The following is a 23002-nucleotide window of genomic DNA, read 5'->3' on the forward strand; positions in this document are numbered from 1 at the left end:
CACAGTGCCACATAATCACTGCATGTGACTCACAGTGCCACATCATCACTGTGCATTTTCACTCTTCACCTAGGTCAAGTCGTATCTCTTGATCCAGGAGGAATTTGAGGGTGCTACAAAAAGGTGAAACGATCAATTTTTTGTGCTCTACGTGCTCGTCACATCACGTGCATATTTTGGTGCAAGTATCACTCACTTTTGGGCCTCATTGACAAATCCACTTTCGACACGCACATTAGCCTCTACATCAACGCATCTGACCCAGCACATAAAAAGAACCAAAGAAAAGAAATATTTGCTGTTCTTTCATCGATCGACGATTGGTATATGTCTAAATCAGAGTAGACTAGATCACCATAGGGGGGACGCTTTGAATTTGCCCAAGTTGCCAATCTGAGCCATGCTCGAAATTCTCGACTAGTACCTACTCGGAGTCAGTCCTTACGCTCACATACGGTTTCACATCATCACATTACCTAAAACTTGACGTTCATCAGTTCACTGAGTAGACTTCAGAGTGTTCAGAGGCATTATCAATTGATCAGTGGGAGCACATAGCATATGATTTGATTTCACACACACATGCCACCATTGTAAAGCCTATTCGGCTATCTCACGGCATTGTGCACATCATTTTAGCCTTGTAAAGCCTCTTGAACAATCCAACCAGTAGTAGCTCTACTCCACCTATTGTCACAGCACCAGTAGTGGGATCTCCAGCTATGCCAGTAGTTTCTGCACCTATAGCAGATCCTACCATTGCTCGAGCACAGGCAGAATGGGATAAGAAAGATAAGTATGCATATCATTTGATCAAGTAGAATGTGCAAGATATCATGCTAGGACAGCTCAATACCATCAAGACATCCAAATAAGCATGGGATATGTTCACAGCTCTCTATGAGTCCAAGAACACTTCTAGGATTCTCACACTAAGAGAAACCAAATCAACTAGAGTTTTCGAAATAGCAGTGAAACCGGTCATGCTTGTGTACTCCTGATCAAGGACTACAACAATCAACTTGCAGCATTAGGAGAGACTATGAATCTAGCAAAAATGGTTCAAGTCATCCTGAATGGACTAGGAGAGGGATTCGAGAATCTAGTCGAGAGTATTGCCATCCAACGACAAATTCCGACACTAAAAGAACTTCAGCCAGTCTTAATTGGTGAAGAACTCATGACTCAGATCATTCATGCATGCAAAGGTCATTCTAATGATCAAGCATTCACAGCTTCAGACAAAAGCAGAGGCAGAGGCAGAGGCAAATCATTCCAGAGAAGTGGTCACATGAGCATCAAAGTCATTAGCAAAGTCAGCATCAACATCAACATCATTTGCAGCAACAGCATTAGCATTATCTGCAGCAACAACATCAACAAAGAGGAAATCATTCCAACCGAGGAAGATTCCAAGGACGAGGGGATGCATCCACCAACGTGTCAAACATCTAGTGCAACTACTGTCATAAGTTTGGACACTATGAAAGAGATTTCCGTAAGAAGCAATACGAAAGCAGTAATCTAGGGAATTTCCATGACAGAGGAAATCATCGTGGTGGACATTCTAGTCACAATCATTTTGCAAATGAACATGGGAATATGTTTCTTGCAAACAAGGAATGCAAAAGATTGATACAGTGTATCTAGACACTGATTGCAATTCAAAAGAGGATTTTAGCTATCAAGTCAACCAAGCAGATCAAGATCCTTGGTATATTGACAACAGTGCATCATCTCACATGACAAATCATCAGGAATGGTTCACAAAGTTGAAACCATTAGAAGGTCAAAACAGTGTCATCTACATAGCAGATAATACACCGAATCTAGTTCAAGGGTATCCCTATGAACAATTTCACTGGTACGAAAGGATTGGTGAGAGATGTACTCGATGTTCTGAGCTCAGCAACAAGAACCTCTTGTTAGTAGTAGGTCAAATGATGGAATGCAACTACCGAGTCATCTTTGACGGAGATGAATGCACTATCAGAGACAAATCCAGAAGATTTCAGCTACTAGTAGGAAAAGGTGTCAAGGAAGGACGCTTGTATAGAATGCTAGCTACAGTACCGGATTTGCATGCCATGTCAGCTCAATAGCAACAGATGCCACTATCCGAAAAATGGCACAAGAGATATGGTCATGTTCATTTCAAGAACTTGCTAGATCTCAGCAACAATCAGAATATGGTAATCAAGATTTCTAAGCTACAGTTTCTTGGAAAAGTTTGCGAAGCATGTTGCTTTGGCAAACAAAAGTGAACCAAGTTTAGCAAAAGTACCTCTCGAGCACAAGATATTCTTGATTTGATACATATAGATGTATGGGGTTATGCCCAAACCCGCAGCATCAATGGTTCACTTTACGACTTGACTTTCATCGATGACTGCTGCAGATATTGTTGGGTCTACTTTCTGAAAGAGAAATCTAAAGTCTTTTCCAGATTTCAAGAATTCAAAGCCATGGTAGAAAACTAGATAGGTAGAAAGATCAAAGTCATGAGATCAGACAGAGGAGGTGAACTTTACTACTTGACTTTCATCGATGAGACTATAGTAGATACTGTTGGGTCTACTTTTTGAAAGAGAAATCTGAAGTCTTCGAGATTTCAAGAATTCAAAGCCATGGTAGAAAACCAGATATGCAGAAAGATCAAAGTCATGAGATCAGACAGAGGAGGTGAATAGATGTCTTCAGCATTCATGAACTTTTGCAGAAGTCACGGCATTAGATGACAATTCACTTGCGCAGATACTCCTCAGCAGAATGCAAGAGCTGAAAGGAAGAATGGTACTTTAGCAGACAGTGCTAGAGCAATTCTTAGTGAGAAGCATCTTCCGAATCAGTATTTGGGAAGAAGCAATAGCCACTGCAAACTTTATGCTTAATCGGCTTCCTACCGAACCGATATAGGGTATGACACCTTATGAAGCATTCACTGGACACAAGCCACACATTGGGCATCTCCGCATATTTGGTTGCATAGCATATGCCCACATACATGATGATCATCGCAGGAAATTGGATGCGTTGCCATCTCAAGAAAAGTCTCTTAGGCTTAAAGCAACCACCCAAAAGTTTGTACATTAGAATCGATAAGTATTTTGCTGATCTGGGACACATGAAATCCAATGTCGATCATACTTTCTACTACAGAGTTCAAGGGAAAGACATTACTATTGCACTTTTGTAGGTAGATGATTTGTATGTGATCAGAAGCAAGGATAGCTTCATCAAGAAATTGAAACATGACTTATCTACAGAGTTCGACATGAAAGCTTATGCACTATTGTCTTGGAATTGAGTTCTGGAGAGATTCAGACAGCACCTTCATGAGTCAACTCAAGTATGTTGACAGTCTCTTGAAGAAGTTTCATATGGTAGATTGCAAGATTGCAGCTACTCCCATGGAACATAAATTGAAACTTACTAAAGATTCAGAAAAGCCTACAGTCAATGATAGGTATTACAGGCAACTCGTCGGATCTCTTATATATCTGACTATCACACGGCTCGATATTTGTTATGCAGTAAGTTCACTTACACAGTTTATGGTAAATCCAAAACAGTCTCATTTGAATGCAGCCAAAAGAGTCTTGAGATACATCAGGGGTACAAGACAGTTTGGGATAGAATATAGAGGAAGTCATCCATGGTTGCATGGGATACTGTGACAGTGACTATGCCGGAGATCATGAGACCAAGATATCAACACGGGGATATGCATTTTTCCTTGGTCAAGTTGCTATATCATGGTTGTCAAACAAGCAACCAACTGTTTCTTTGTCTTTGATTGAAGTAGAATATAGAGCACTCACTATAGGTGCATGTGTGGCTATATGGCTCAGAAGACTATTGTCAGAAACAGATTACTTTGATGATGAGTCAAAGCCAACAACAATACACTCTGATATCAATTGGCTCAGGCATTTGCCAAGAATCCAATATATCACTCTAGGCAAAAATTAAAGCTCCACCCATAAATCTCCAAACAGCCATTGCAACCTCATAAGAGAGCTTGCTCCTTGCCAACCCACGGATCCCTACTCGCCTACGCTCCCTACATCCCCTTTGCAACTCTGATTGGTCCTTTTTACTTGAGCTTCGCGCTACCTTAGCCAAATTTCTGAGCTCACCACCACCGTTTGCTTGGCTTGCAGTCCGTAATGGCCCCCCTCCAGGACCACGCTTAGCTACCCCCCTTACTTTCATCCCCTGCGCTTCATCCTCGCTTCCACCCCTCTACTGTCCCCTACCACCTCCACCTTTTGAGTCCTGGCACCGTCCACCCTTACTGCTTTATCCGCTTGGAATGAAGGACACTCTATATTACAGGGTTGGAGCTGCAACAATAGATGGAGATGGAAAGGGGGTTGGAGCGATGCAAGGGTGGGGCTGAGCACAGGGTGTGAGAGAGGATCTAGGTAGGGTGAGTGATGGGAGTGAGAGGGGGTCAGGCGGCGAGGTGGAGGAAGGAAGAGCAGGGTGGTGAGGCTGAGCGGAGGGTGGAGAGGTGGGAGGGTTAGTTAGGTTTGGTTAGATTAGATTAATTAGATTAAATTAGGGAGTTTAGGCTAAACTTATCAATTATTTTTTAAAGGGATCTTCCAAATCCAAGAACTTTTGTTGATGTAATGTAATGTTTGAATGCACAGACCTGCTAGAACAAATCCTACTTGCTAGAACAAATCCTATCGAAATCCGATTCTTCATTACGTAGATCATGAATTTTTAAGATTAGTGGAGCCATTATATTATTAGTGGCTCATTAGTGTTGTACACTACACTTCTTAGAACAAACAAGTTGAACCAGGTTCAAGTGGCCTGCCGTGAAGGGATTCACAATAGGAAAGATAAAAAAAGGAAGAAAAAGTTGGAATGACATTAAGTGGCCAAGAAAAAGGGGGACCAAAATAGAAACAAGAGAGAAAGGGGGAAGAAAAAGTGGAGCCTCGACGAATCACAAAAAAGCTAGAAATATTTTAAAAATAAGTGAAATTTAGCTTCCTAAGGTCAACAAAATGAATGCTCATAAAGCATTCAAATGGCCTGCCTCAAATGTTTAGCCTGGAAGAGAGAGAGAGAGAGAGAGAGAGACTACTTCAATGTGCATGAAGGAGAAGAGGCGGAAAGAGAGAGAGGGGGAGGGGGCCTTCAAATAGAAAGAGAGAGAAAGAGGGAGGAATAGGTGGAGATCATAAAAAACAAAAAACACAAAGTGGACAAATCAACAATTCACAATAAAAACTTTAAAAAATATGCCCATCTCAAAACTGCTGAAGCGTAGAATAACATCAATGGGATGTGCATTAAAAACGAGTGGCTCAAATCGTTTGATTCTCTTGAACGCTAGGATTCCAATTTCCTAATTCCTAGTACGAAACCATAACATAAGGTCTCGACATGTAGAATCAATCGACAAAATCCCCCTTCAAAGTAAACCAATCTGACGAATCGTGGTTTTCACGGCAAGCTCCATTCTCACTCGATCAACGCCTCTCTCTCAACGGCTCTGATAGCCACCGCGCTCGCCAGCAATCTCCACTCTCTGCAAGACAAGGCATGCATACTACAGTGAGAGATGGTTTGGAGCTCACATATGGCACTCCCCTTCGCCTGCTGCTCAGTCCTTCGTAGCTGAAGCACTAAACATGACGACCCTCTCATTTTTCTAGACCGTCATGCAGGATCGCTAGCCTCAACTCCTCTCCCGCCGACGAATACTAAACCATGGATCCAGCTAACCCTCACGAAAACGCATCAAAGACGACGGATGAACGACTGGGCCTGCAAAGGTCGAACGACTCCGGTTACATCACCGACAATTGGCCATCGAATCATGAGCCGTCCATTCAACAATCGGAAGGAAGTCTTCGTCTCAATGACTATAAGCGCTTAGAACCTGTTTATGAGTCCTTTGTCTGCCCCCTCACAAAGCAGGTAATGCAAAATCCAGTGGCTATAGAGAGTGGCCAAACGTACGAAAAAAGTGCCATTGAGTGTTGGTTCAAGGAGTGTAAAGAAAATGGTAGGCCGCCCGTGTGCCCAGTGGCGGGGATCAAACTTGGCAGTACAGTACTGAAGCCCAGCATTGCTCTACGGAACACGATTGAAGAATGGACACTAAGGAATGAGGCAGCACGGATTGACAATGCAAGGATTTTTATTGCTTCCGACAGGTCTGAGGAGGAAGTATTGAATTGTATACAGGAAGTACACACTCTCTCTCTCAACAATAAGGTCAATGCACGCAAAGTGAGAACTTCTGGTTTAATACCTTTCATTGCTGAGCGGCTGAAGAATGGGGAGCAAGTCCGGTGCTCAGCTCTTGCCACACTCCGTGTGCTTGCAGCCGAAGACGATGACAACAAGGTCTCACATTGTGGTGTCGCTCTTTAGCTATCATACAATCATCTCAAACATCTTCGGGTTCACGCAGATGCACCACCACCGCAAACACATGCATGCAATTGCCTGACACGTGCTAAAATTTGCACAAACGTCTGTGCATACACTGACTCATGTTTATAACCCAGGATTTGTATTTCACAAATACATACGGTGCGACTTCGTGCATTGCCACCGTTCTTTCCATTTACACACACATGTACGGATATGTATATGAGTATCTGTCTGGTTTGTGTGTGACAGAGTAGAGAGCAGAGTAGAGAGAAAGAAGAAGAAGCACTTTTTACGTCACAGCTCATAGCTAGGACTCTACGAGGGAGTATGAGATGGGGATTGAGCGTCTGGGCGAGGAGAACTAAAAGGTTGATTAAAGTTGCTACTCTATACATAGCTGTCAACTACCTAAGTTCTATGTGTTTGTGCCTAGTAACTGCCTAGCCGTGTTGGTGCTCTCTGGAATATTGTTTTGAAGATTTGGTTGACATTGGAGCATGCTTGACTGACTGCTCAAAGAGGTTATGTAGGTCTTTGGTATTGAGTCTGTATGCTGTATTTCTCTGGTATGCACCACAATCGAGCAGAGTGTGATTTTTGTCCTCTATATCCCCCTGGCACATCTGGCAAGTTCTCTTTGCTCTGCTTTTTTGCACCTCAAGCTCACTCATCCTGCATATCAGATGTATAAAGGTGGATCCTATCTCCCATAGATCAGCATGGGGTTGATCTCTCTCTAAAAATATATTTTTATAGATCCTATCCAGATATTTTGCGTAACCAATTGCAAATGGCGATAGCTTAGTCTGTGGTACATGCCTAGATTTACCAATATGCCATTGGAGCAAAGGAAGTGAGATCTTAGAGCTAAGGATCTACAAGGAGGTTGTGGGCCTTGGTGATCAAGAGATCAACTTCAACAACTGAAAAATGAAGGTGGCTTCTGCTCTGTAGGGTGTGAAAAGAAATCAGTTAGCTTGAGAATTCTCTTTGTAATTGTGTGACATGTCATAATGCATGCTGTTCCCAAGTTTGGTGAGGTGGGTATGTTGGATGGACGACAATCCAATCCAGAAAATTAAAGTCCGGGATCACTGAAGAGGTGGAGAAGCAGCCTGCAGATCAAGTAGATGCGACAGGCAAGGCTATTAAAGCTGCAAATTCAAGGGTGATCAGAGAGTGGGTGCTCAGAGATGCTGAAGATCATTCTACAGACTTCTATGAGACAGTTCAGATAGTAACGCTTCAAAATCAGATGAAGATGTAGGAAGGTGACTGGGTAATTGAACTGCTGGTCAAGATAAGAGTTTAAAAGATGAATTGGCCACTATTGGTCAGAAAACAGGTAGTAATCAATTGGTCACTCATGCTCAGTAAATTGCCAAAGACCTTTAATCGCTTGCTGAGGACCCTTGTAGTTGTAGAGAGATTTTAAGCCGTTGACTTTTCAGGAGCTCAGTCCCTTGTTGATCCAGGAGGAAGCAAGGCAGAGCCTGTTTGAGAAAGACGGCAATGAAAAGGCATTTAATACTATCACCAAAGGTAAAGGCAAAGCTAAGGACAAGCAAGAAAGGCAAGCTCCACAAGAAAAAAAATAATGATGCTTCTGTCTTTTGACAAGGTGAACAAGAAAAAGAAAAAGAAATATATTGACATGTTTGGACATTTGAACATCCAAGATACTTTGTGGGGGGGAAATGTTGGAATGGTCACCTCCCCATCTGTAAGCCCCCATATGAGGAGAAAGAAAGAAAGAAAGAAAGAAAGTTTATTAAAGTCTTCGGAAGACCGATGGGTCTATGAGACTGTGAAAAACCTAATACAATGAGCTGTGGTAGTGGAGCTACTAAACGAGCCTCCACACCAATGCAGAATGCAGAAAAATGCAAAATGGCAGTACTAAGTCCTAAGTACAACATAGTCATATCCTGACTATATATATCAATCTCAGCATCATCGTCGGCATCATCATAACCATCATCATCATCATCGCCAGTAGCAGGACATCAGGATGAATGGGGCTGCGGAAGTGGAGGCATGAGGTCAGCAATAGAACACTGTCGCCCCCTCAAGGGTGCAGTCCTGATACGTCTCTTGGTCATAGCTTTGCGTCTAACCAAGGTCATTGTAACCCCCGTCGGTCGGGCTCCGACCCTAAACAAGAAGGGGATGTCCCTAAGTATGATCTGTGAGTCAACCCTCTGTTTGAGCTATCAGGTCACAGGCTCTGGGGGTCACGGTCATGTCGAGGTCTCGCCTCGTGGGGGTCTATGTGATCTGGCTGAAAGAACTCCGTGATAGAGCTCTGAGAGGTATCAGTTGAGGGAGAAGTCTGCTCCTGTCTCCGTGCTCGGAGTATCCTATCGCGGTGTCTGAGAACCTCATGAATGAAACCAGCCAAACATCGCTGGTCTAGGTAGGAGAGGAAACATGCCAACATCCCATAACTATCTCTGAAGAGGCAGTAGAAACGCCCTCGGATCTCATAGTAAACAGGGCACCTGAAGATGAAATGCTCCTTTGTCTCAACCTCTTGCATGTCACACAGTGTGCATATGTGCCTCTCCCTGGGTAACTGCTCTGGTCTACCGCTCTCGATATGAAGTTTGTGTGAAGAGACTCGGAACTGCCCAAGGGAGATCCTCAGTGAATGGGGTAGGTGAATCTGCGAGTATCCTGGCGGATCAATGAAACCCTTCACTGTGATATGTAAGAAGTGATCTCTGTAGAAGCCCAGCTTCACTAGGAGATCACTCGGGCCCAACCAAGTCCGGAATGCGTGTAGCTGTAGTAGATCCTCACGGATAACCTGGTTGACCTCGTGTGATAGGAGGGGAGAGAAAGGAGCATCCATGCTGTAATGGAAAGGAGGTAGTCTGTCCATGTGGAGCCCTAGTCATGCAAAGTATGTCTCTGTACGTGCATACCAGCACCTCTGATCTCCCCCTGTTGCAAGTGCCATAGAAGAGGACAGTGCTAGCCATGGTATCCTGCTACGCCCGTATGTGTAATCCTCATACTCCTTGACTCGGTACATATATGTACTGACTTGAAATGCAGCATCTAGCTGTAATGGGGGTGACCCAAACTCTGCTCGAATGATTTGGTGAGGGATGGATTGCTTACCATGGATCATCCGTGATAACATGAGAACCTGTAGCTGCTCCACCCTGGCCCACTTTGTATCCGACAAGTCTGATGGACTGCCATACATCCTGCCGGGCGGACCAAGGAGTCAAAAAGAAGCCCTTTGGTCTGGGGATCCTGAAAGTGAGAGCGGAAGCACTGTCTCTCTAGTCTAGCCAATGAAGCATATCCTTTGCTCAGGCGTACCTGCATCGTGGGTCTCATGGTGAAGATGGGTCCTAAAAAGACGACCCCCAGATAAGTGTATGATGAAACTACCTCAACAGGGGACCCATCAAATGCGAAATGCTCATCGCGCATGGTGACTCGAGATGTATTGAAGATCATAACCTTGGTTTTACCCAAGTTGACCTTCAAATCATGAGACTCACAAAAGGATTGAAGTGCGTCAAGGTGTCTCTAGAGCCCCTCTGCTGAGGAGGACAAGAGAGCCACGTCATCTGCGTAAAGTGATCAGCATGCCCGCCAGAGAGCAGCCTACCCCACCCTGTGCTTGCATCACTGTCTCGAGCTCGTCAATGTAGAGGCCAAACAAGGTAGGTGATAATGGGCACCCTTGTTTGACCCCGATAGTGCTCATGATCTCGTCTGTCCATCCAGATCCTGTCCAGACTCTGCCTGAAACTCGCTCATAAAGTGTCATGACAGCCTAAATGATCTCCTTGTCGTAACCCAGATCCTATAGGCGTCGTATGAGGCGGGCTCTCGAAACGGTGTCAAATGCCTTGCGGAAGTCCACAAAGCAACAATAAACCCTCTGCTTTCGTGCCCTCGCCTTCTCGATAGTGCTCATGATCTCGTCTGTCCATCCAGATCTTGTCCGGACTCTGCGTGAAACTCGCTCATAAAGTGTCATGACAGCCCAAATGATCTCCTGGTCATAACCTAGATCCTGTAGGCGTTGTATGAGGCGGGCTCTCGGAACGGTGTCAAATGCCTTGCGGAAGTCCACAAAGCAACAGTAAACCCTCTGCTTCCGTGCCCTCGCCTTCTCGATGATACATCTGAGCACGAGAATGTGGTCCATGGTCCCATGATCCCGCTTGAAACCGGCCTGTCCTGCTGCTCCGAGTCCTCGACACTCCGCAAATCTGCTGACCTCAGAATCAAGTACTGATGCATAAATCTTGGACATGACATGTCCAATCATAATGGTGCTGTAGTTTTCTGGGTTCATGGGATCCCCTGCCTTGTGGATGGGTGAGATAGTGTTGATGGTCTAGGTGCGTGGAAACCCCAAGCAAACGGCTTCATTAAATAGCTTGGCCAAGATTGGGGCTAGGAGGTTAATCCCATATGCAATGAACTTAGTGCATAGTCCCTCATGATCCTTCGCTCGGCCATTATGAAGTTTCATTACGGCATCCTTTACCCCCCCCCTAGTGAAGAGGGTGCAAGATGTGGGGCGTGGCATATGTGATAGGTTAGGGGTTGGCTGATTTGGGATATCATAGAGCGTGCATGCATAATCAGACCAAACCTGAGTGTCAGTGAGTGTTGGGGGGGACCGTTCCTCTAGAAATCTCCGTCAAATCATGAGGGAGGTAGACCTGGAGATATTGGGGCTGCCACATGGGCAGCACATGAGCTGCCATGTGGGCAGTTGTCAAGGCAAAGGGCAGGCCATGGACTTGCAAAAGAGGCTGCAGATGAGCAGGCTGGAGGCAGCTATGTGGCAAACTGTCTGGCAGAGGATATGGGCAGGCTCGGGGCCTGCATCAGGCCTGACAGAAGGACGGAACAGCCTCTGGCTATGGCGGCCTGCTTGGCGCAATAAATGGGCAGGCATAAGGCCTGCAAATAGGCTTGCAATAGGTGCAGGAAGGGGCAAAAGCAGCAGCCCAAAAGGGCCTGCAAAAGGCCCTTTTATAGGGCTGGTTGGACCAGCCAACCAAGTCAGTTTTTTGACAGACCAGGTCGGCCAGATTGAGCCAGGCTGGTCGGTTTTTGTCAGCAGCCCTTGGGGGCTATAAAAGGTGGGTTTCCATGCCCTCATTACACATCATCTGGAGCAGCCAATCCACTAGTAGAAGGAGCAGCAGCAGGGCTACCTTTGGGCCTACATTCAGGAGGAGAAAGAAACACCTTGTGCTGCAGACCTAGCTCACGGGAGGCTGCCCTAGGCTGGTTTCCAGACAGCAAGGTGGAGAGGATCACTCTAGACAGAGAGTCTACATTTGCTCGAGGTGGAGCACATGGGCTGAGAGATCTAGAAGTGCTTGACATCTAGTAGGAGAACCTTTTGGTATTGTATCCTGTCCTACTTTGTGGATGGACGGAAATATAAAGCATTGCTTCTATATTTGTCTCTGAGCATTGTCTATTTATTGGCTTGCACATCTATGCACATAAGTTTAAGAAGTTTGTGATTCCACACCCCACACCACACTGTGTGAGCTCCCGGACAATTTTATCAGTATTCTGCTGTGCATACCCTCTGTTGGGTCATTTCTAACAGGAAGGACAGTTTATGTTGCTCAGATGATGCTGAGAATGATGCCATATTTACCGAGAGGGATGAAGCTTGGGAAGGCCATCAAAGATGGAGTATGAGTTAGAGATTGGTACAGACTGAAGCATTATTGGAAAAAAGAGGTCAACTCCGCACTTGTAAGCCACCATATCAGGAGTCAGGAGTTAGACGTGTCGATGGGAAGGGACTGAGAAATGTGCAATGTAGGGATGCCATGTGGGCAAGAACCAAGCAGGGTAAAAAAAATGAGGTGAAAAGTGTAGGTCATTGGGCAAATTTTTCTCCAATGTAGAATTACAAATACTAGCCCATGCCACCATTTCCAGGGCTTCAATGGTGTAAGTATACTTAAACTTCATACACAAGTTTTTAACAAGATAGAATCTGCAAAATTCAAACTTATAGATGTCTTTGGATGTCTTGTGCCGATTGATTTGCGTATTTGGAGGGGGCTAAAATTGGTGTTAATGTTTGGGCGAATTTATCAAATTTGAAACTCTAAATATTAGCCCAGCCAATTTCAGATTTGCCTTTGGGCAAAATTTGGCCCCTATTTTTTCCCTTGCAACCAGGCCGCCACATGGGCAGCAAAGGATCATCCTTCTTAGGCTTTATTTGGACCCCTCAATTAGGGCTGCTCATGGGCCCAATGGGAGAGGTCATGGGGGGCTGGTGTGGAGCCCAACAATGAGCCCTTAAGTGGGGTAGATTCACTGATGCCTATGTTAGAAACTCACTGTGCCCACCTGTGAGCCCCCGATTTGAGGGGACAAGGGGCAGTGAGAGGTAGGAGGGCTGGGGAGAGAGAGACTCAGGCCGGCATCATAGGCAACCAGCACACGGGCTGGTTGCAGTCTGCAACAGCAGGAATAAAGGGGCTCTAGGCCTCACATAGAGGCACCAGGAGCAGCATTGACTGGCCGACCAGGGCGCCCTTAAATAGGGGCCTGTGGCTGGCCAAGTCGGCCCAACCAGGGCCACAGACCAGGGCCAACCCTGGTCGGTTTACTAGGGCCCATGTGGTTGGCCACCAGACAGGGTATCGACCCTGCTGGTCGGTCAACTGAAGGGGCCTGGGCAGTGCCTATAAAAGGCCCACTCCTTCATTGGTTCCAGCATCGAGTGCAAGACTGAAAGCTCCTCTCCAAGGCTGTGTTCAGCACTCAGATCTGGAGCAGTTGGTGAGAGAGAGAGTCCAGCAATATTCTCCAGCACTTTGCTGTGTTTTGTACTGCTCCCTTGGAGCTATTTTTCTGCCCACCATCCGGTGGATGAATATACTCTCTCTCTCTCTTTCCGTCCATATTTATTTCTGAGTGAGTGTTTGTTGCATTTGTGATCATCTATCTGAGTTGAGTGTGTGTAAGAGTTGGAGTTCTCTGCTTCTCCCAGGAAGAGTCGTTGGGATGCAGGTTTACGGGTGCTGAGGTATCTAAAGATTACTTGCACCTACGGGATCACCTACACCAAGGGCATCAAACTAGGCGTGTTCTGTGACAGTGATTGGGCGGGTGATGCTGACACCAGAAGATCAACAACAGGGTATTGTTTTTTACTTGCATCTGGTGCCATCTCTTGGCTGAGTAAGAAGCAACCCACAGTGGCTCTTTCATCTACAGAGGCAGAGTACAGAGCGGTGTGTACATCAGCTTGTGAGACACTGTGGTTGAGGTGGATTCTGGAGGACATGGACGTGTGTCAGGAGGACGCAACAGTGCTGATGTGCGACAATCAGAGTTGCATAGCCATTGCCAAGAATCCAGTGTACCATGGGCGGACCAAGCACATCGAAGTTCATTACCACTTTGTTCGAGAGCTCATCATCGACGACGTGATCGAGCTTATGTACTGCCCGACCGCTGACAACTTGTCCGACCTCTTCACGAAGGCACTTCCTCGAGAACAGATGGAGCACCTCATCAAACGAATGGGGATTGGCTCACAGTTGTGACATTGAGGGTGGGTGTTAGAAACTCACTGTGCCCACCTGTGAGCCCCCGATTTGAGGGGACAAGGGGCAGTGAGAGGTAGGAGGGCTAGGGAGAGAGAGACTCAGGCCGGCATCATAGGCAACCAGCACACGGGCTGGTTGCAGTCTGCAACAGCAGGAATAAAGGGGCTCTAGGCCTCACATAGAGGCACCAGGAGCAGCATTGACTGGCCGACCAGGGCGCCCTTAAATAGGGGCCTGTGGCTGGCCAAGTCGGCCCAACCAGGGCCACCGACCAGGGGCAACCCTGGTCGGTTTACTAGGGCCCATGTGGTCGGCCACCAGACAGGGTACCGACCCTGTTGGTCGGTCAACTGAAGGGGCCTGGGCAGTGCCTATAAAAGGCTCACTCCTCCATTGGTTCCAGCATCTAGTGCAAGACTGAAAGCTCCTCTCCAAGGCTGTGTTCAGCACTCAGATCTGGAGCAGTTGGTGAGAGACAAAGTCCATCAATATTCTCCAGCACTTTGCTGTGTTTTGTACTGCTCCCTTGGAGCTATTTTTCTGCCCACCATCCGGTGGATGAATATACTCTCTCTCTCTTTCCATCCATATTTATTTCTGAGTGAGTGTTTGTTGCATTTGTGATCATCTATCTGAGTTGAGAGTGTGTAAGAGTTGGAGAGATCTTGGGTGGAGGTTTGAGTGATTCATTCCCTCTTATTTTCTATTAGCCTAGCCCAGGTTAGCCCAACAATAGGCACCCACAAGAGGGCCTTATATTGGCCAAGAGGGTTGGCCCACAGGTTGGCTAGGTTCACTGGAGTCGTCTTTTAAGGGGTTGGATGTAAGTCAGCCAGGCCTTGGAGCTGGTCAGATTTGAGGGCAGGCGAGTCGGCCATGTATGGAGGGCATTCAGCCCTATAAAAGGCCTCATTTGGGAGGTCATTTGCGACCAAGAGCAAGTCTAGGCATTCCACTGTGCAGATGAATACATGGTTGGAGACCGACTGGGATTGCATATGGCTATATGTGAGCAGCAGGGATCTTCCTTGAGCATCTATTGAAGGCTTCGAGAGGCATGTAACAGTTTGGGAGAGTTCTGTCAGAATTCAACAGAATATGCAAACAGAGAATAGAGAGCAGATCTGCGAATGGAGACAGCAAAGAAACGCGAAACAACGAGATGGAATTGCGTAGGAATATTAGGGAAAACTCTTCTCAGTAGCTGAGAAAACCTGTACAAAACAAGTACAACACTAGGGCAGCACTGCGACACTAGTAGGCTGGAGACTGAGGTAGAACTGCACTCCAGAAATAGGCAGGAAACTGCGCCCTCAACTCGCCAAGCATAGGCTAGGGACTGCACAAGTACGGGCGAAATGACCGGGTCAAGAGGCCTGCCAATGTGGCCGACTAGGTTTGGTCAGCTGACCCAACCTTGGTCTGGTTGACCTGGTCAGGTCGGCTGACCCAACCCTTGTCAGGTTCCCAAACCAGCCCAACCAGGCCTCAAACTAGCCTCAAACCAGGCTCTAAACCAGCCTCAACTAGCCTGGTAACTGAGCCACTAATCTTGGCATATGCCCTCGCTAAACCCACTCCTAACCCGCAGAAGAGAAATGACTCAAACACTACCGCTCTCTTTGGGTGGGCACACCCACCTAGAAGCACTCCCTCCCTGGTAGACAGACAGGAGATGACAAAACCTAACAAGTTCCACAGCAGAGGGTGTAGGATACGGAGCCCATGGTGGTCGCACACCTGTGCGGTGATCTGCAGTAGGTAGTAGTACAATTCAGGGTAAACTTTGTCCTTGATTCTGTTGGAATTTAGAGGTCAATTCCCCACCCGTGAACTCCCATATGAGGAGAAACGAGGGGAGTCATACCAAAAGATGGAAGGGACAGAGAGGCTACCATGTGGGCAGCACACATGCTGCAACATGGGCAAAGGTAGAAGCCTCTCACCTTCGAGGAGGTTTGTCTTCTGTTGCTCCAGGAGGAAGTGAGTTGAAGTTGCAGGACAAAGGTGGTGATACGAATGCACTTATTTGGCAATCGCTTTGAGCAAAGGGAAGGATAATGGGAAAGGCAAGCCCCGTAAGGGGAAGCCAAACAAGAAATATTCTTCAGCTGATGGGAACTCTACTGACATGAGAACAAGAAGAAGAGAAAGTGCTACTATTGAAGAAGGTGGTTTAGGAAAAGGAGGAAGGCCAGCCCAAGGTGGAAGAGTCTAGTGATTAGATAGCTCATTTGGTTAAGAATGAGTTGTTGTTTTTGGTGGTTACACATAGTAGCTCTGAGATTGGATTCAGTGATTGAGGTGTGTGTTGGGTGTGACAAGAAATGGAAACTCTGAAAAAGAGTGATAGAGGGCAAAAAACGAGCTGCTATGATCAAAATGCTACAAGTACAAGTGAAGAGGCTCAAGAGAGAGCCAAAATAACAAAACCCTAGGGCTAACTGCCCTAACTGGACGAAGTGTCCTAATTGACCTAGATGGTACATAAACTAACTATACCAAGAGTCCTAACTGACTATAACTAGGCCTACAAGGCACATACCAAGGAATAAGTGGCATCTATGGATAGCCCATGAGATAGCCTACAAACCCCCCTCCATGGTATGGGCTGAAGTATCTTGGACATGGCTCAGGATACCTAAATATCTAATGTCATGGTTATACATGTTCGTCCCGTAGGGATATAGCAACCTATGATTGTATAGAGTACAACAGATCAAGTTACAAAAAGGTAATAAGTTCAAAGCTTGCCGAAAACCGTCAAACTTAGGTCGAGATAGAGCCTTCGTAAAAAGATCTGCCAAGTTGTCTTCATTGGGAACATAAGACAACTCAATATCACTTACTGATAGTCGCTCTCTGACATAGTGATAGTGAACCTCAATATGCTTTGTGCGAGCATGGAAAATTGGATTCCGTGCAACAACCAAAGCATTCTTACTATCAGTGAAGATGACGGTAGGAGCAGTCTGGCATGCACAAAGATTTGCAAGTAGCTTCCGAAGCCAAACACACTTCAATGTAGTTGTAAAAGCTGCTCTGTACTCAGCTTCACAGCTAGAAGTAGCAACTGTACTCTGCTTCTTGTTGAACCAAGAAACACATGAAGTACCAAGCATAAAACACTTGCCACTATGTGACACACGAGTGTCCGAACAACCAGCCCAATCATTATCAGTGAATCCATGCATGACAAGTGAAGTATCAGCCCCATAAAGAAAGCCTAAATGCTGAGTGCCTTTGAGATATCTGAAAACACGCTTCACGGCATGCCAATGGTGCATAGATGGGCTGTGCATATATTTGCTCAACTGTGAGACAGCATACTGTAGATCAAGTCTCGTATGGCATAGGTAAGTCAAACAACCAACTGCCTGTTGATAGAGAGTGACATCACATGTACCGTTGCCATCCTCAGAAGAGAAGTGAAAACCAGCCTCTAATGGTGTGGATACTGGCTTGCAATCCTCAAACTGAAAACGCTGCAAAAGCTGTCCAATGTACTTGGATTGTGACATTAAAATGCCCCCCTCACTACTAGCAAATTGGATGCCTAGATAGTAGTGCAGAAGACCCATAGCAAATGTCTGCTGCAAATCAAGTTTAAAATCTGTAATTTGCTGAGCATGTGTCCCAGTCACAAGCATGTCATCCACATAAAGGACTAATAGCAGCAAATCTGTCCCACGTTTGCGGATGTAAAGGGTAGCCTCTGTAGGGTTGTTCTGAAAGCCAAGTGTGAGCAAATGAGTATGAATCCTCAAATACCAAGCCCAAGGTGCCTGCTTCAATCCATAGAGGGCCTTTTTCCAGCTGCATACCTTGCTTTCAGAACCTTCAACCTCAAAGCTAGGAGGTTGGGAAACATAGACCTCTTTCTGCAAATGCCCATGAAGGAAAGCTGTCTTGATATCAAGCTGATGTATCTCCCAATGAAAGTGGGCAGTAAAGGCAATAACATTGCGAATAGTAGCGATTTTGGAAGTGGGACCAAAAGTCTCCTCAAAGTCGATGCCATGCTACTGAGCATAGCCCTTAGCAACAAGACGGGCTTTGTAACAGTCCACTGAACCATCAACTTTCCGTTTGATTTTGTAAACCCACTTAGTTCCAATGGCATTCTTGCCAGGAGGCAAATCATATAACTACCAAGTGTTATTTTGATGGATAGAATCTAATTCAGCTTGCATGGCCTTCATCCAGCAATCATTCTGAAAAGCATCTTGATGACATAATGGCTCTTCATTGCATGCTGTAGCAACCAAAGCATAAGCAACAAAACTAGCATGCTCTTTCTGGTCAGCTGCTCTCGTACAGGTTGGCAAAGGAGTATCTTGTTTCCTGTCTTTTAATGTGTCAAGGAGCCAACGGGGTACCTTTTTGGGCTCTTGAATTTCTGCTCTTTCCTGGTCAAGAGCCCTGTGCAAATGATATCAATGAGAGGCATATCAGGCTGAATTTTGGGCTGCACATGTGGCTGCAAATGACCAATAGATGGAGGAGGTACTACCTCAGATGGAGCATCATCTCGAGCATCGGATGGAAACAAAGGCATCAAGCTGTCAAATATGTCAGGGGCATCAACAACGGGCTGTTTTTGACAGTCCAGCAAAGGCATAGTGGAAGATTCATCAAACACAACATCCCGACTGACAAAACACTTGTCCGTGCGGGGCTGATATAGCTTATAGCCCTTGCTCTCTGAACTATACCCAAGAAAAATGCACTTGACAGCTTTATCATCTGGTGCATTTCTGTGAAGGCACATGAGCATAAGCTAAGCATCCAAAAGTCCTCATGTGGAAAATGCGAGGCTTACGAGCCGTCCGAGCCTCATAAGGTGTGATAGTCTGCAATGCCTTTGTAGGACATCTATTCAAGATGTAATTTGCACACATGGCCGCATCCAACCACAACTTATTAGGCAAATGTTTGCCTTTCAACATGCACTTGGCCTTTTCCATCACTGATCTATTTTTTTGCTCAACCACGGGATTCTGTTGAGGAGTATAAGGCACCTTGCATCGATGATTGATGCCACGGGAAGCCAAAAAAACAGCAAACTCCTTCGACATGTATTCACCGCCCCTGTCTGTATTAAGGTGAGCAATATGCAGATCACTCTCATTCTCAGCCAAGGCAATAAAGTGCTTGAAGCATGAAGAAACTTCAGATTTGGATTTGTCATAAATAAAAGTGACAAAATAGTAGAATCCCCCAAGAGCTGCAACCCTCATGGGTCCACAAACATCACTATGAACTAGATAAATCTTGCATGAAGAACTAACTCTCCCATCCTTGGGAAACACAACACGTGTTGGAAAGGTCACCTCCCCATCTGTAAGCCCCCAAATGAGGAGTGCGTGGGGGAGGGAGACCTAGGGCAGGATGTGCCCAAAGAGAGATTACCTGAATGTGTGGATCTGGGACAGATCCGGAGCATTCATGGTTGGTGGGGTATCCCAAGGATGAAAGGCTGCATCAGGAGCAGCTCATGTGCAGGAAGATGGCAGGGACACAGTGTCTTGGATCAGGCCTGGCATGAGGCACTTAGTGGACTGCAGCAGGACCCTATGAAAGGCGTGATGACATCAGCAATGTACGGAACAGTACGGCGCTGCATACGAGTGGCGCAGCAGAGGCAGGACAGACCACAAGAGAGAGGCTGGTTGGGCTGCTTTGAGGCAGCCAACCAGGCCTTATATAGGGCTGACCTAGGGGCTGGGCCCTTGCCTTGATTGGAGGGCCACAAGCCCTAAAAGTGTGGGCCATAAAGGCCTAGTTTTGTGAGCCCTTAAAGGGCTGTTTGGGTTGAGCCAACCAGGTCGGTTGGGCCAGCCAACCTGGTCTGTCCAGTCGGCCCAGATTGGGGACAGACTGGTCGGTTATTTCAAGGGGCCCTTGGGGCCTATATAAGGAGAGGCTCTTGGCCTCATTTCATTATCCAACAGCCAGCAGTTCCAGGGCAGAAAGGAGCAGCAGGAAGCCTACTCTCTGGGCCTATCTACAGGAGGTGAGAGAGTGCAACAAGGGCTGCAGACTTAGCCAGGAAGGGCTGGACCTTGGCTGTCTTCTAGGGCAGCGAGATGCTGAGATCATCACACCTTCTAGAGCAGCCATTCACAAGCAGGTTGGAGCAGTGGAACAGCTATCTTGGGGCCTACATTCAGGAGGACCAAGGGGACCTGTGTGCTGCAGACAAAGCTTGGCAGGGGCTGCCCACCTAGGCTGATTCACAGGCAGTAAGGTGGAGAAGAACACACTGGACGGAAAGTCTACAGAAGCTCGAGGTGGAGCACGCGGGCTCGAGTCTAGAGATAGCCGGCAAGTAGGACCTTGTGGTAAGATCAGAGGACCACATCATTAGTGGGACTCTGGATCTGTCTCTTTTTGTGTCCATATTTGTGGACGGAAATATATATTTTGGTGGTTTCTCTATCTGGTTGGTTCATTGTCTATTGATGAGTTTGCACATCCATTGAATGCACATAAGTAAAGAAGTTTGTGATTCCACACCCACACCGCACACTGTGTGAGCTTCTGGGCATTATATAAGTCTTCCGCTGCGTGTACCCTTTGTTGGGTCATTTCTAACAACACGGTGCATCTTACCAAGCAAGCATGGTTCACAAACATGTTTGGTAGGCATGTGTATTTTGGGAAGATCAACAACCATATCCTCCTCATATAAATTCACCAGGGCTCCAAAATTAAGGTGTCCAAACCTCTCATGCCACAAATGAGTATTTGCCATGGTAGAATCAAGAGCAAAGGCATGTGCATCAGCAAGTGCAGCATCATCATCCAAACATCTGTCATAAGCATCAAGTCTATAAAGACTTATAGATAATGTGTGTAGCATCATACACTGCACACCTAACACCATAAAAAAGAATCGGAAAGCCACATGTAGCAATGGCTGAAATAGAAATGAGGTTCTTACGAATGTTTGGAACATAAAGCACATGTTCTAGAGTGTTTGTTATCCCCTGAAGAAGAGGCACCATGTGAATGATCAGCATGGGAATGAGAGGGTTTTCCAGTTGAAACCTTGCCTTTACCTTTGTGTTTCTGATGGGCAGCAAATGCTTGATCACTAGCCATACAAGCATTGCGATTCACACGACTTTGCTCCTCCTGAAGAAGAAGAGCAATCAGCTGGTCAAATGAGAAATGATTGGCATCACCCCTTACAACGAACCTCAATGAATCAGGCAACCCATCAAGGGTATTAGAAACAAGCTGAGAATCAGGCATAATCTCATCAATGTTGGCCAACTGCTCTTTCAAATTCTTCACATTAGTGAGATAGGCATCCATGTTACCACCCTCATCAAGCTTCAAATCTTTCAATTGCTTGTGGAGATAGGCAACCCTCGCCTCATTCCGCACCTGATATACAAAGATGCAAGCTGATCCCATGCTTGCTAAGCTGTCTTACAAGACCGGATATGAGCGATAATAACCCGTTTTACTGAAAGAGCAATCAAGGCATGTGCTTTGGCATCACGGCCATCCCACTGAATTTGCTCCTGTGAAGGAGGCAAAGCACTTGTAGTTGGAGCTGCAAGTGTCCTAGAAGTAGCATTAGAACTAGCACCTGAAGACCCATCACCTGAAGAACCAGAGGCAGTAGGTGTTGCACCAGAAGTGGTAGTGCGTGTAGACCTAGCCTCAGAACCTGAAACAATATGCCATAGATTCTTGGCAACCAAAACATGTCCCATCATGTATGACCACACAAGGCGCCATCAAGCTTGTCATCAGCCCCAATCATCCCAAAAAGACCATCCTTGTGGCTAGCCATTGATGCAAATGGAGAGCAAATACCACAATTGACAAAGGGAATGCAAATGACTGCACAAGCCTCAAGGCTTTCAACTGCAAATGTATAGCAGTCCCAAAGGCTGCAAATGAATACACGCTTCCCGAGGCAAACCACTGCAAATGAAGACACGCTTCATGAGGTAAAGCTGTCCGTACTGCAACAACAGAAAACTATAAAAAATCTGTCCATACAGCTGGCATGAGCCCCAAGGTGAATCGAAATGCTGGAAGAAAGGCTGCTGCAAATTCCGTACAGGTCCGTACAGTGTGTATGGGCACTTTGTGAGCATTCCAGTGGAAAACACAAGAGCATATAGTGTAGCCAGAAGGGTGCCTTGAGCGGCTCTGAAGCCTGTTTAGACACGTGGAGCTACAGGAGAGGGTGCAGCATATGGAGCCCGTATTGGTACCTAACCTGAGCAGATGTGTGCTGCAGGTGCTACATGACAGGGCATTTTTGTACTTGATTCTATATATTTTTACATGAAGTTTTGGCCTGCGTTCTTTTCAGATCTGCTTGTGCTGATTCAAGGCAATTGTTGTAACATTGTATTTGAGCTTGTTTATGAGCTAGAGCTATCACCTCCTGCTGCCCGATTGCTGTAGTTAAGTCTCTCTGTGTCGCCGCATCTCCATCAAATGGAGGCCAATGCAAACCTGGTCATGAAAGTGGATTGGCTGGGAGAGTGGCACAAAACCGTGTTCCTCCTGAAAGAGATAGTGGTACCATCATCGAATCTCATAGTATATCGGCAAGTGCATAGGAAGTGCTCCTCCGTCTCTACCTCTGCTAGTGTGCATAGCCTGCATATCCTCTACTCCCTAGGCTCTGCTTGCCTTGATCCTCAGCTGATGGGACGAGACCTGCATTTGTCTGAGGGTAATCCTTAGTGCCAGAAACAGAAGAACACATGGTAATGATATGCCCTTACTATGCACACATTAGGAAAAAGTTCAGCTCTCTTCTTGAGGGACATAACAGACTGGCTGATTTGCTACATAAGGCGTCACCCTCAGCTTTAGGAACATTTGTATCTAAGCTTTTCAAGCACAGAAACTCACCTAGACATAAAGGTAGTTTCTCTTATTACCCTCCCCTTTGAGGGAGGAGTCTTTATGTATGTAAGGTTTTGTATTGTTTCAGGTCCCATAGGCCGATTTTTGGTCTTCAGAGGACGATAATATATTCTTCT

At 46.1% G+C, this 23002-nt stretch overlaps 1 protein-coding gene across 1 annotated transcript in view; it reads left to right on the top strand.

Moving 5' to 3' along the window:
* The first annotated feature begins 5394 nt into the window (after positions 1-5394).
* The window catches only part of LOC147900620 (U-box domain-containing protein 44-like), a 70269-nt gene continuing 52661 nt past the window's right edge, over positions 5395-23002 (top strand). Inside the window, exon 1 of the mRNA XM_087375527.1 lies at positions 5395-6375. Within this exon, the coding sequence (XP_087231653.1) occupies positions 5734-6375 (642 nt within the window). The 5' untranslated portion in view covers positions 5395-5733. The remainder of the gene's footprint in view (positions 6376-23002) is intronic.

This window comes from Dipteris shenzhenensis, chromosome 6, assembly GCF_047967505.1.
Source record: "Dipteris shenzhenensis isolate YYH24624 ecotype China chromosome 6, Dip_SZ_1.0, whole genome shotgun sequence".
NCBI classification, from domain to species: domain Eukaryota; kingdom Viridiplantae; phylum Streptophyta; class Polypodiopsida; order Gleicheniales; family Dipteridaceae; genus Dipteris; species Dipteris shenzhenensis.